General features: G+C 42.7%; 1 protein-coding gene across 2 annotated transcripts in view; it reads right to left on the bottom strand.

Annotated features, from left to right (window-relative positions):
* Nucleotides 1-12,514, bottom strand: part of PLOD2 (procollagen-lysine,2-oxoglutarate 5-dioxygenase 2) — a 90,942-nt gene extending 78,428 nt beyond the window's left edge. The window contains exon 1 of one of the 2 annotated variants that reach the window (XM_033087358.1): nucleotides 11,731-12,514. In XM_033087358.1, coding sequence (XP_032943249.1) covers nucleotides 11,731-11,839 — 109 coding nt within the window. In that variant the 5' untranslated portion in view covers nucleotides 11,840-12,514. The remainder of the gene's footprint in view (nucleotides 1-11,730) is intronic. The other variant, XM_033087368.1, reaches the window with a different exon arrangement.
* Nucleotides 12,515-13,173: the final 659 nt, after the last annotated feature.

Here is a 13,173-nt window from a genome sequence, read left to right on the forward strand (position 1 = left end):
GGAAGGGAAGCCCCCACAACATTGGGCTGTGAAAAACAGTTGAAATTCCAACCATTCAGGTGGGACGGAAGGCTTCAGGAAAAACAGATGTCCTCTTAAAGGGCCTGCACAGACTCACTCACAGGCACTCACCCTGGGCTGAGGCAAAGGACAGTGACAGGTGGGGGGGGGTGGCGTTGGACATATATGGGAGGAGGGGCAGACTGAGTGCGTGGCTTCGAGAGAGGGCTGGAAGATAGTTGCCATTTTCCCTGTGTGGGGTCTTTCTCCAATGCAGCTGGAAGACAGGCACCATCTGTCCTGTGTTGAGCCCTCCCCCATGCCCATGGCTAAATCTGAATCTGAGTTGGTCTGGTGAGCAACTGGTAGCTCCACCCTGGTAGCTCACTGACCTCTGCCACACCCAACTCCATACCGCACAAGATTTTATCTGCAGCTGAACCTTATAGGAGCTGGCAGCAGGCCTTCATGTGTCCTGGTTTTTTGCAGAGCTACCTCAGACCGGGTACTGGTGGCAGACATCCTCAGCTCACAGTGTGGCCTCTCCCACATGCCTCCAGGTTCAGCACAGACAGTGACCAACCTGGATCGCTTTGTAGCTCCTACTACGTAGTTCCAGGCCAGTCACAGACAGTGGCTGACCTGGACCTGCACCAGAGCCCCTCTCAAAAGGCCCCAGAACCACCATACTTAGAGGTTGGCTTCAGACCACAGCAGAGCACCACCCAAGTAGCCCCACAAGTGGCACACCCAAAGGGTGGTCTCAACAGGCACCAGAGCCTACTGGGGAGAATCCTGCTCTGTGGGGTAAGCCCTCACACAGCAGCCCATAAGCTGTAGACGTGGCCAAACCCCACAGCCAGTCAGCCAGAGAGTCAGTCCCACCCACTGACATTCCAATAGCAATCAAGGCTCAAATATAACAGGAGGGAACACACAACACACACAAAGGACACTCCTGGAGCAGCCAGAGCAGGTGACCAGGGAGACTGTGCCTCTGGGCCCCAAAGGGCACCTACTACATAAGGCCACCAGGTCAAGACGGGGAGACATATCTACCTACCTAATACATAGAAACAAACACAGAGAGGCAGTCAAAATGAGGAAACAAGAACAATATCCCAAATGAAATAACAGGAGAAAACTCCAGAAAAAGAACTAAGCGAAATGAAGGCAAGTAACCTACCAGAGAGTTCAAAACACTGGTTATAAGGACGCTCAAGGAACTTAGTGAGAACTTCAAGAAAGAGATAGCAAGCATAAAAAAGGACTAAGAGACCATGAAAAAGAACCAGTCTGAAGTGAAAAATACAATAACTGAAATGAAGAATGTACTAGAAGGAATCATCAGCAGAGTAGATAAAGCAGAGGATTGAATCAACAATTTGGAAGACAAGATAGCAGAAAATACTCAAAAGGAACAGCAAAAGGAAAAAAGAATTAAAAAAAAAAAAATGAAGCTACTTTAAGAGACCGCTGGGGCTACATCAAGTGTACCAACTTTTGCATCATAGGGGTACCAGAAAGAGAAGAGACAAAGCAAAGCATTGAGAACCTTTTGAAGAAATAATGACTGAAAACTTGCCTAACCTGGTGAAGGGAATTCACATACAAGCCCATAAGTGCAGAGTACCAAACAAGATGAACTCAAAGAGGCCCACCAAGACACATTATAATTAGAATGGCAAAGGTTAAAGGGAAAGAGAAAATCCTAAAAGCAGCAAGAGAAAGGTAACTAGTAACTTGTAAGGGAGACCCATAAGACTGTCAGCTGATTTCTCAACAGAAACTTTGGAGGCCAGAAGGGATTGGCAGGAAATATGCAACATGATGAAAAAGATGGACCTACAACCAAGGGTACTCTACCCAGCAAGGCTATTATTTAAATCCAAGAACAGATAAAGAGCTTCCCAGACAAGGAAAAGCTAATGGAGTTCATCAACACCAAACCAGTATTACAAGGAATGCTAGAGACTTCTGTTCCATTCTTAAAGACTAGCAGTAATCTCCATGGCTAGAAACATATATGCTTATACATACACATACACATGTGCACACTAATACTGATTTTTCTCCCATAAACTGATTTTCTTCTCATTTACCATGTTCATAGTTTACTAAATGCAATCATATGTTAAAGATATCAAATGCATCTAAAGAATAGATCTCTCTGGTTTTATAACTGCTTCAGGAACAATTTGGAGGAGGGCCTCTAATTTTTAAATAGCGTATTTCATATAGAAAAATATTTTTAACTCCTAAGGAGTTAACCAGCATCATTTTTATTAACCAATACGACTTAAACAGTCAGGACTGAAACAGAAAAACATAAAGTTATTTTTTGAAACAGCTGGCAATATTTAAATGTACTAAAGAGTATATGATTCCTCTCAGAAGGCAGAAAACAGCTTCATATAAGCACCAGACTGTTTTCTCCTGTCATATGAAAACACTTGGAATATTTTTAAATGCAAATTTAATTCTAGTTATCTTTGGCGTTACTTTCTTACGTCTAAATCAAAAGTTAATTAGGAAAAATAATATAGAGGCCCGTCCAAGTCCAGCTCCTGAGAGAAAAAATAGAATATACAAAATATAAAACAACCTTGTATCGTGTTTCCTTTGGCCTAACAAATGTATTGATAGTAAGTTTACTCGAGGTCTCTTTTCTGATTCCTGCAGCATTTTGTCTCTACTACACATCCTGACACTCTGAATTCAAGACACCTTAAATAACAGAGTTATAAGGGCATCAACTACAAAGAAAGTCAGGAGAGGCAAGGCAACTGGCTCAAGGCGGGTGAGTAGAAGGTTAGAACTCAGATCTAGGTTTCCCGATGCCCATATGTCTATGCTCTTCCCTTTAGGCGGCTTCATCTTAAGTGCTCCTTGGATTTGCAAGGTTTTACACATGTATCATTTTCCCTGTAAGAATCTTAGAACTTCAGTGTGGAGCAGGCACTGAGCCTGACGTGCTTTTTGTCTGCCTTGTTTTGTTTTTCTATTTTCCTCTTCATAAGGCAACCCAGAAAACAGACTAGTCATTCAGTAAACAGTCACTAAATTAAACTTGAAATATTGTTGCACTTAAGTTAAAGTTGAGATATTGTGTATTTTATGATAGGAATAATTAGTTATCTCTAGAGAAAGTGTATTTTCTGGGAGAATTTTTAAAGTTTAGGTAATTAAAGAAATGTAGGTTTATTAAAGTATGTAGATTCATAAAAGCAAATATAAATTATTACTGAAAACCAAGAATTAAAACAATACTAAAAAGACTTACAGGCAAAACTGCAGGAAAGCTTTCACCCACAGAAAGAAAAACAGATTTTCTAATGTTGTGTTGATAGAGGACTACAGACATGTATGTCTAGGGAAAACAGCCATGTATCTCCATCACTACTTACACACACTCCTTCTGACACCAGATGTGGGGTATTTTTCCCACACCAACTGATTCTCCCACACCAGTTAGATGTCCTATAATTCAATTCAATTCAACCAGAATTAGCATGGACCCCACAGGTTAAGTTCTCATCCCACAAAACTGCCACCACTTCAGATACCAATCACAAAGAGTAAGTCCCCAGATTACCAACAACTTCTGAATGACTTACAAATCAGAGGTTCCCAAGACCCCCTCTCAGGTTCAGTAATTGGCTGAAGAGGCTCACTGAACCCAGGAAAACTGTTTACTCACTGTTGCAGAAACATTATAAAGAACATTTTAAAAAGCACAAATGCACAGCTAGAGGAAGAGATACATAGGCTGAGGTCTGGAAGGATCCTGAATGCAGGAGCTTCTGTCCCTGTGGAGTTGGGTACGTCACCCTCCTGGCATATAAATGTATTCACCAACCCAGAAGCTCTACAAACCCCATACTCAGGGATTTTTACAGAGGCTTCATCATGTAGGCATGAATGATTATTAACTTGCTTCCTAATCCCTCTCCCTCTTTGGAAGATGAGGGGTAGGGCCACAAGCTGCAAGCTTCTAATCTTGGCTTGGTCTTTCTAGTAACTCACCCTCATCCAAGAGTCTACCAAGAGTTGTCTCATTAGAACAAAAGATGCTCCCATCACCTAAGAAATTACAAAATTACAAAGGTTGTAGGAGCTCTGTGTCAGGAACCAATGTCAAAGACCAAATATTAGCAGGAACCAGGGGCAGAGACCAATATATACGTATATACTGCGAGTGCCAAAAAAATGCATACAAGTGGACACTTTGGGCAACGTTGCTCAAGCAGTAGTTCACCATAATCAGAAGTATCTAGACGCTGATGGTAATCACTTTGAGCACCTCTTGTAATTGCAGAAGTCAAATGTGACATATTCATCTTTTGTTATCGGTATATATTAAGTATTACAATTTTAATAGCTTTCCTTTCTTAAAATGTATATATATTTTTTGGTACCCTATGTATATATATAAACACACACACACGTTTTTATTTTTGTTGTTATTTCAAACCTATTGATACTTAGCTACCAATGGACTGCATGGACTCCAACCCTAAAGAAAGAGCTGTCTGTGTAACATAAAGTGTTGAGAAATGAGCGGTGGGATGGAAGAGTGGAGAAAGAAAATCTGAGCAAGGACACAGAAACCTATGGACCTCCAAGGATGCCAGGTACGTGGGTCGCTCACTAAGTCAGAGTAGAGTAAGGACGCTGAGTTTCTACCCTGTAAATCTGTTCATTCTTTGCTTTGGTAGTTTTCCAGTTTGGGGTTTTTTGTTTTGCCCGTGGTTACCTAGTAAAGTCACTGTTAAAAAATTCCAACCCTGTTTAAACTAAGAAAAGGAGAATTGTCCTTCCCTAGACGTGGCAGACAGGCATTTCAGAGGGTCTAGAGGAGCAGGGCACTCTGGTCAGCTGTGGTGCCAGCTGGGGGCCAGGAGAGAACCATCAAGGCTGGAGCAGCAGAGGGAGACCTCTGGAGAAAGGGGCCTCAGAGCCGCTGTGGGCACGACTGGAAAAACCCATCAAATAGCCAATTTGCCCTCAGCTTCCCAGCTCTGGAAGACTTCCCCGGGTTACTGAATTAGGGAGGTCATTTTAGACTGCCTGCAAACTGTTAGCCAGCTTCTTCATTTTAAGAAATGATTTAAATTCCCTATTTGCTAATTTTGATTGTTTGTTTGCTTGTTTGTTTTGTTTTTGAGATGCTAAAATAGCTGCTGGTGTTCTGCATACTGCTAAAACCAGGAAAAAAATGGTTAACTGTTTAAAGAACCAGTTAAGAGAATGCCTTTAAAATATCTAAAAGTAACTGGCTCCCTCTTCAGCCCTGTGTGCTGTACCTACAAGTAATGAGCATCCTAAGGTCCCACAAAAGTTGTGGCTTCCAACCAGCAAAACAAGCTAGTCAATGGCAGAGCCTCGCAGATGGGGCCTGGCTGTGTTGGGGCTCCACCGTCACTGGAATGAAGAAGTACAGCTCCTGGGACTGTTCCTGAACTGTGTCCCAGAATCAGAAACCATGACCGCCAGGATTCCACATTCATCTTCCACTTGCTGCTGTGCCTGCACGGGGTGAGGCTGTGTGGCATGATGCATATTCAATATCTCCTTAGTACCCTGTGTGTGGGACTGACCGCTGGTGGTGGTGAGAACAATAAAACTTGCCTGTGCTTCAAAGTTCCTTTGTGCCTTAAGAATCTTTACTGTATGGTTGGTGTCCACCACACAAAGGGGCAGAACCACACCATTTAAACCAGAGGAAAATCCTCTCTTTCTCTTCGGAAGAAACTTTAAAACATATCAGAAGTAACAAGAAAATAAATAGGAAAATTCCTTTTAAAATTTTAAGACGGTAACCCTAAAAAAATGAGCAGATGAGCAATTAATGTAATAAACATCAGGATGTCTTATGCACCCAAAACAATAAAAGCAATATTACAATCAACAGAACAAACGAAATTTAATTTTAACTCTGGTCCACTTTAGAAACTCAACCATGTTTCTTACACTTTTCCCAACCATTGAGCCCACTCCTCCTACTCTCATTTGTTTAAAAGTTTTATATAGTATATTTATAGTAATAAGTATGTTCTTTGAATTATATTGAATTAAAATGTGTTTTACTTTCTACTGAAAATTTTTATTATAAATACAGTAGTTCTTCAGAAATATGAACCCTCAGCTCAAAGGGAGAAGATGTTCAGATGTAGCAGATTCTGTTGCTCTCAGCTTAGCCTAATTTACAGCAATGGCTGAAGAAGAATAAAAACACTCATTGATAAATGTGCTAATCATTTCCTCCCAGGAACTAAACCACAAATTTATAGCCAAACTTCTAGACCAAATTTCTAGGACACACACAAGCTCTGAGGAAGAAATATGCATCTCCTTTCCAACCAGGCATCAGAGTGTTTTATTCATTTTGGATCAGGAGTACACAGCCTAGTTAGCACCAAGCACCGTATTTAAAAAGATGTAACAGACAACCTCTGTGTTTGAATTCAAAAGTCTAAAATGAAAAACAGGCCCCTCCAAAGGTTTGAACCTCCAGTTATCAGATAATAAGTCCTCTGGATGACGACAGCTAACACTGCCGTATGATACATAGGAAAGTTGGTAAGGGGTTAATGCCAAGAGTTTTCATCACAAGATTTTATTTTCCTTTTTTCTTTCTTTTCTTTTTGTTGTATCTATATGAGGACGTGGATGTTAGCTGAACCTAATGTGGTCGTCATTTCATAATGTATGTAAATTAAACCATCCAGCTGTATGCCTTAAACTGTGAATGAATGAATGAATGAATGAAGGACAGTCCTCTCAAATGCCCAGAGCCAGCTGCCACTATCCAGAAACCAGCTCTTTCCAGTGGAGCAGCAGATCCGCATGAGCCCAGCTTAAGTGGGAATGTCATCTCCTACGGCATGAGTTGGCAAAGTTTTTCTGTACAGGGCCAGACAGTCAAAAATTTAGACTCTGAAGGTCATACAATCTCTGTGGCAACTGCTCAATCTGCCTTGTAGCGCCAAAGCAACCACAGGCAATATGTAAATGGATAAATGTGGTTGAGCCAATAAAATTTTATGGGCCCCGAAAACTGAATTTCATATAATTTTCACATGTCACAATGTATTATTTTTCTTTAGCTACTTTTCAACCATTTAAAAATGTAAAAACCATCATTCACTCACCAACCATAGAAAAACAGGCAGCTGCATTTGTCCCATGAGACTGGGGCCGTGAGCTAGTTTTATCACCCTCACCGACGGCCCAGTTTTTCTTCGGTGTGTACCTACCCTTTTCCCGTTTACGCCAACCTACAAAGTATGTGCTTCCTCTCTTGTCTCTTTATGTCTCTGATTTCTTTCCCAGTCTCCATTTCTTTCCCATAGCTCCCCAAATCCAACGGGATAATGAAGAGGTCAAGGAAGTCATAAGCACGGCCTGAGAAACGGGCGCGTGTCCCTCTCCTGCTGCTCTCCAGCTGTGATTTTCTGCAAGTTACACAACCATTCCAAATCTCCATTTCACTACCTGAAAAATGGATCATGGTATCCCACCACCTGCAAACATTTCTGAAGGTGATTCCGCCATGAGCAAGGTCAGTAGAGTAAAACATACAACCTGTGGAGAGAGCTGCTAAGCACAGTCCAGACACAAGGCCTGCCTGATCTGCTAGGTCATGGCAGTGCATGACCTGACATGCAGGGAGAGCAAGGACGCTCAGTAAATTTATTTAAAACCCTGGGAAAGGAGCAGCTAGCAATCTCATTGACTGCATGCACTTTTCATAATTTCCTGAGTGGGCCAAAATCAAACACAAGCTGAGAATCTTCTGTGTGTTGAAAAAACAGGGAGGTACTGTGACGAGCACAAAGATAAATAAGACTCGGTTCTTAGTTCAAAAAATGTATAATTTATGAAACATAAACATCTCTCATACAAAGCCGGTATGATTTGTGTAAACCAATTGCATTAAAAAGTTGGAAAGAGAGCCAAAAAAAAAAAAAAAAAAGACAGTAAGGGAAAGAAACTCCTAGGAGCCAGAATTAAACAATGAATAGACTTTCAAGAACAGGCAGACAGAAATTTGAGAGTACAGTCATCCCTCGGTGTCCATGGGGGATTGGTTCCAGGACTCCCCAGATCCCCAAATCCGTGGGTGCTCACCTCCCTTATATAAAATGCCATGGGACAACAGATGCAGTCGGCCCTCCGCAGCTATAGATTCCCACCTGTGTATCGCAAGTACTGTTTCTGATCCACAGTCGGTTAATTCTGCGATGTGGAATCTGCAGATACGGAGGGCCGACTACATTGTACATGTACATATCTAGGAGTGTAGGATACGTGGCTTCTCAGTGCCACTAGACACTACTAAACTGTTCTCCAGTAATGCTGTTCTTTCATCAGCAGTTTGAGAGTTCTCATCCTTACAACATTTAGCATTTCAAATGCTTTAGCCAGTGTGATGAGTAGAAAAGGGTACCTTAATTTTTATTTCCTATCCTCACATTGTCTAAAGTTGTTTCATATGTCTGTTTTTGCACTATGAACTATAAGGCACAGTTTGTTTAAGGTTAATGAGTCGTGTGTGGCTGGAGCCCAGGACACAGAAAGTACACAGAGGACAGCCTCTCTCTCTTTCTTCTAGAGGTTTCTCCAGGAACTTGCTTTTTCCCTCTTCACTCCGTAAATTGCCGGTTTGCATCAGCAGATAGGGACAAACCTCTCCATTCCTTCTTGAATGCGTCAATTAAAGAGAGTAAATTAAAGAGTTTATAAATGAACATGGTTGAAAAATACTGGTCTTGACAGAAACATCTGAAACCATTTCCTCCATTTTTGCCCAAAACTTGGTTCTGCCCAATTTAGATCATGAAGTAGTCTGGGTGCCTAGAAAACACACAACAATTCTAATCCAGGTCTAGAGACCTGGTTGCAAATGCTTGGCAGGAATACATCCACTCCGCTCCTTCTCTCATCCAGAAAAGTGTAAGAAAGATAAATCAAGGTGTGAACCTGATTTTTTGACACTCATTAGGAGGTTTTGCCTCGAAAACTCCCATGGTGATATAATTTTAAGGAAAATTCCTATAAATGATTTTAGGAGAAAATGATTGTTTTTAACCAGAATCTTATTTAGATGTTTTCCAATGATAAGAACAAAGTGGCAACCAAAAAGGAATGAAAACAGCACACAGCAGAACACTCAGTTATATAAAGCAATGTTCTCAACTCTGGTCAACACACGGCATCAAAGCCAGGAAAAACTATATTCCAAAAATTGATTAATGTGATTCAATTAGCACATTCCCTACTACAGTGGAAAAAAGGAATATCACTAAATATTTGCTTTCAAAAAAAGTTTCTATTATCATTCTAGTAACACTACGATGCTACATTGCCTCAAATACATGTAGATTTGTCTAATCCAGTGGTTTTCAGCCCCTCAGGAAACATTTGGCCAACTTTCATTTTGAGACATTTTTCGTTCTCATACCTGAAGGAGAGTGCTCCTGGCATCTAGTGGATAAAATCCAGGGTGCTGCTAAACATCGTACAATGCACAGGACAGCCCCTCACAATAAATAATTATCTTGGCTCAAAATGTCAATAGGACCAAGAAACTCTGGTCTAATCTATCTCTTGATGGCTAGCTGGGACATACAGGAGTTAGAGATGACAAGCACTCTTCTTACAGACCGCCTATTAAGCTCAACAACTTAGAGTTCTAAAGTTTGCTTGATATTTACATAGATAAATAAAAGCTTCCAATTCATTAATTTTCAGTTGTAATATTTTAGGGAGAAAATGGAACATAGTCCATGATTCTAGCCATGTTATCAAGCAGTGTATCATCTATATTAGCTTACCACAGCTACCTACACAAAAGTTCATCATCAAACTCGCTACTGTCTCTACGTCTTACAAATGAATTATTTTCCTACATTTAGGAGATAAGTGAATTTATCATGCCCACCCACCAAAAGCAACCAGTCCTCAGATTTCAGCAGTGGGTATTATGTGGTCATTTTCTGAAGAAAACATTCATATCTGAAATTCCCTTTCTCTGAATGTTACAATCCATTAAAATTGTAATGTCCAACTCCACGAAATTTAAAAGCCAGAGTGGAAAAGGAAGATGATTTTGACTATAAACTTAAAGGCAGCAACAAAGAAATGCCTTCTATAAAAAATAAGGGGAGTTGGTAAAGAAGTGAAATAAAATGTACAAAGGCTAAAGAAGTCCCTCTAAAAACAGGAAAGCCCTTAGTGGTTATTTTATTTCTCAGTACGTTTCCTTGGGTGTTTCACAATGAAAGTCATATTTCTGGGAAATATTTTTTAAGTGTCTCCATTTCCAAGTTTACTGAAGGCATTTACTTGTCTATTTTCTAGGTGTTACACTAAAATAAAATTTCAAAGTTATGAAAAAATTCAGTGCAATTTAAAGTACCCACACAGTGTTCAGAAATCCATTTTAAAACCATCACATATCTGAGAGAAAAAAAAAGCATCATGCAACTAACAGAAATCCATCTGCACACCGAAGTTTCTCAAGCTAACAAAGCATGTACTGTTTGGCAGTAATGTAGAAAGATGGGCAGTTTAGCCTGTTGAAGTCTTTGAAACACTGAGAGTGAAGACAAAATTATTGCTATGTGATTAGCTGCACCAAATGTCAACTTCTGAATGTAAACCTGAAATAGAAATTTCTGTCTTTGTTAACCAAAATTCGAATAGAAAAGTGTCCTATGTACAAAAAAAAGGGGGGGGGAGTGCCAAAATGGTCCTAATTAAAAAAAAAAAAAAAAAAAGGATAGCAGGACCCGTAAATGAAAGATATAATTTCAATCCAATTTCAGAGAATTGAGCACAGAGTTAAAGCACCAAAGTGGAAAACTCCAAGGAAACCTCATGGGCGACAAACAGCAGCAAAGTATGTTTAGACAAACATGTGGTGAGACTCTTTAATGTGGCTAAATGTAAAAAGTTTTGTTTTACATGAACTTGACTAGACTATTCGCTGCAGTTCCAGCTTCTGAAAACAAGAACCGGCCCCGGGCTTAGGGAAAGGGTGGCTAAGGGGAGAAGCTGGGTGTCCACAGTTTCCCCCTCCAAATAAATCCCCAAGGAGGAAAGCTGCTGCCCCGAGGTGTCGGGTAGCCAGGCAGCCTTACTGAAAACAACCAAAGTTTTCAGCGTTGTTTTTGGCAAGAAGTAGGTGTTACCGGCTGCTTCCTGGGGCGCTGTAAGGAATGTGTCACCATCAATCAGAACGTACACTGAGCCCCGTGTTTAGGTCACAGAGGGAGTACTGCCTGGTCCAACACCGACAAATCATGCCAACTCCAGGAAAGAAGGAGAAACTATAGTAACTCTAGTTAGTTGCAGGAAAAGTATTGGTGCCCAGTGACCTGAAAGACCAAAAGGAAATCCCAACTTGTGCTGCAGAAAAATTCCTGCTCTCTCAGGTTACTGAGAGCTCCCAGAGCCCTGAGGGCGGGTGCCCCCACACTTCCCCTGGGACCAGCACGGCCGGAGCCAGCTCTGGAGAAGACCTCGGCGGTCCTGGGAAGGAGGGGCCCCCACTCACCTCGATGGGCCTAGGAGCGTCAAGTCTCCACTCACCTTTGCGGTCCTGGGGCGAGACGGGCCCCCCACTGACTCACCTTGCAAACCCCGCGAGAAGGGCTGAAAGATGAATGAACTCGCCACCGGGATAAGCCTCGCGGGACAGAGGCGGAGCGCGGGAGTGCTCACCTGTGGGGATGCTGGAGGGCTTCTCGGAGTCTGCACCGAGGCACGGATTCCAGGGCTGCAAGGCCAGGGCCAGCAGCAGGAGCTGCGGCTTCACCGCGCACCACCCCATCTTCGGCCCCTCCAGGGCCGGAGAGGACTCGGGCACCCCAACCGCCCTGCAGCGGCGAACTTCTCGCGAGAGCGTGGGACGGCGGGTCCGCCCCGGGCCGACGATTGCGGGCGGGAGCGAGCGGGCCAAGTGCGCTCAGTGGACCTGCGGCTGGAGTCAGGCTCCGCGAGCGATTTATAAAGTCCCCGAGGGGGAGGCGACGGGGCGGGCCGCGCCCCGGCTATTGGCCGCCTGCTGACCCGCCGCGCCGCTGCGTGCGCCCGTGCGGTCGCCTCCGCTCGGCTTCTGCCCCACGTCTGGGATTGTTTGTTTAACTCCGACCCATTTAAGGAGCTGTCTGCGGCTACGTGTAGAGGCTCACGCAGGGCTTCTGGCTGGAACAGGGAAGCGTGTACTTAAGTTTGGGAGTGGGCCTGGGAGAGCGGGGAGGAGCCGCCAGGAGTCGGGCTGGCGGACGGTGCTCCGCGCTTCGCTCTCTGCTGCCCACACCAGAAGCTTTCTTTCCACTCGGCTCAAAGGGTGAGACTTTGCCCTTCTCTGGATTTGGATACTACCCCTTGTGAAAAGTGACTGCAAATCCTCAGCAATCTTGAGCATGGAACTGGACCCCCACCCCTGTCCCCATTAACCTCAGGGGTCAAGTTTCTTCACCCTGTAAAAGACAGGCGCTGTTTTTATTTTACTATGTAAACCGAGAGTTTTTATTGTCCAGTGAACATTTCTTCCTCCTCCTCCTGGTGCCAGGAGAGCCATTGACTCTCTCCAGTAATGGCTTGTAAATCCTGCCTGCGGAATTGGAGTCCAGCGTGTGTAACCTGGGGCTGTGCCTTACAAGATCGTCCTTCAGTCCACATGGAAAATTACTCCGAGAGATGTCGTCCTTGGCGCACCCGCCTCTGCTTGCAGTTTTGATTCATGTCTAAGCAGATTTCTTTTTTCTGCATTACTTCTCATCACATTTTAGCTACCCCAGTGTTTAATCTGTTGAGATGAGCACAAATTAAAGCAAAAGCGTGAAAATGTTGCCTCGTGTATTTCGTGACATGAGCTGTTTTAGGGGACAAAAATAATCAGATTGGCAGTATGGTGGTATTCTGTAATCTTCTACCTCTATCTTCCTAAAATGGAAAAAAAGAAAAAAGAAAACCTGATTTGAGCCAATACCCTTTCCAACTCGGAGCCTTTGAAGATAAAACAGAAAACTATTGAAAAAGATATGTTCCATTATGGTCACAGTTTGTCTAAAATTAGCATGATATCTAGGTAAGGTGAGCACTAAATGGTCACATTAAAAACAGATGGAAAAACCTGCAAAGAAATCTTGCCTGGGATGT

The sequence above is a fragment of the Rhinolophus ferrumequinum genome, chromosome 2 (assembly GCF_004115265.2).
Source record: "Rhinolophus ferrumequinum isolate MPI-CBG mRhiFer1 chromosome 2, mRhiFer1_v1.p, whole genome shotgun sequence".
Taxonomy (NCBI): Eukaryota; Metazoa; Chordata; class Mammalia; order Chiroptera; family Rhinolophidae; genus Rhinolophus; species Rhinolophus ferrumequinum.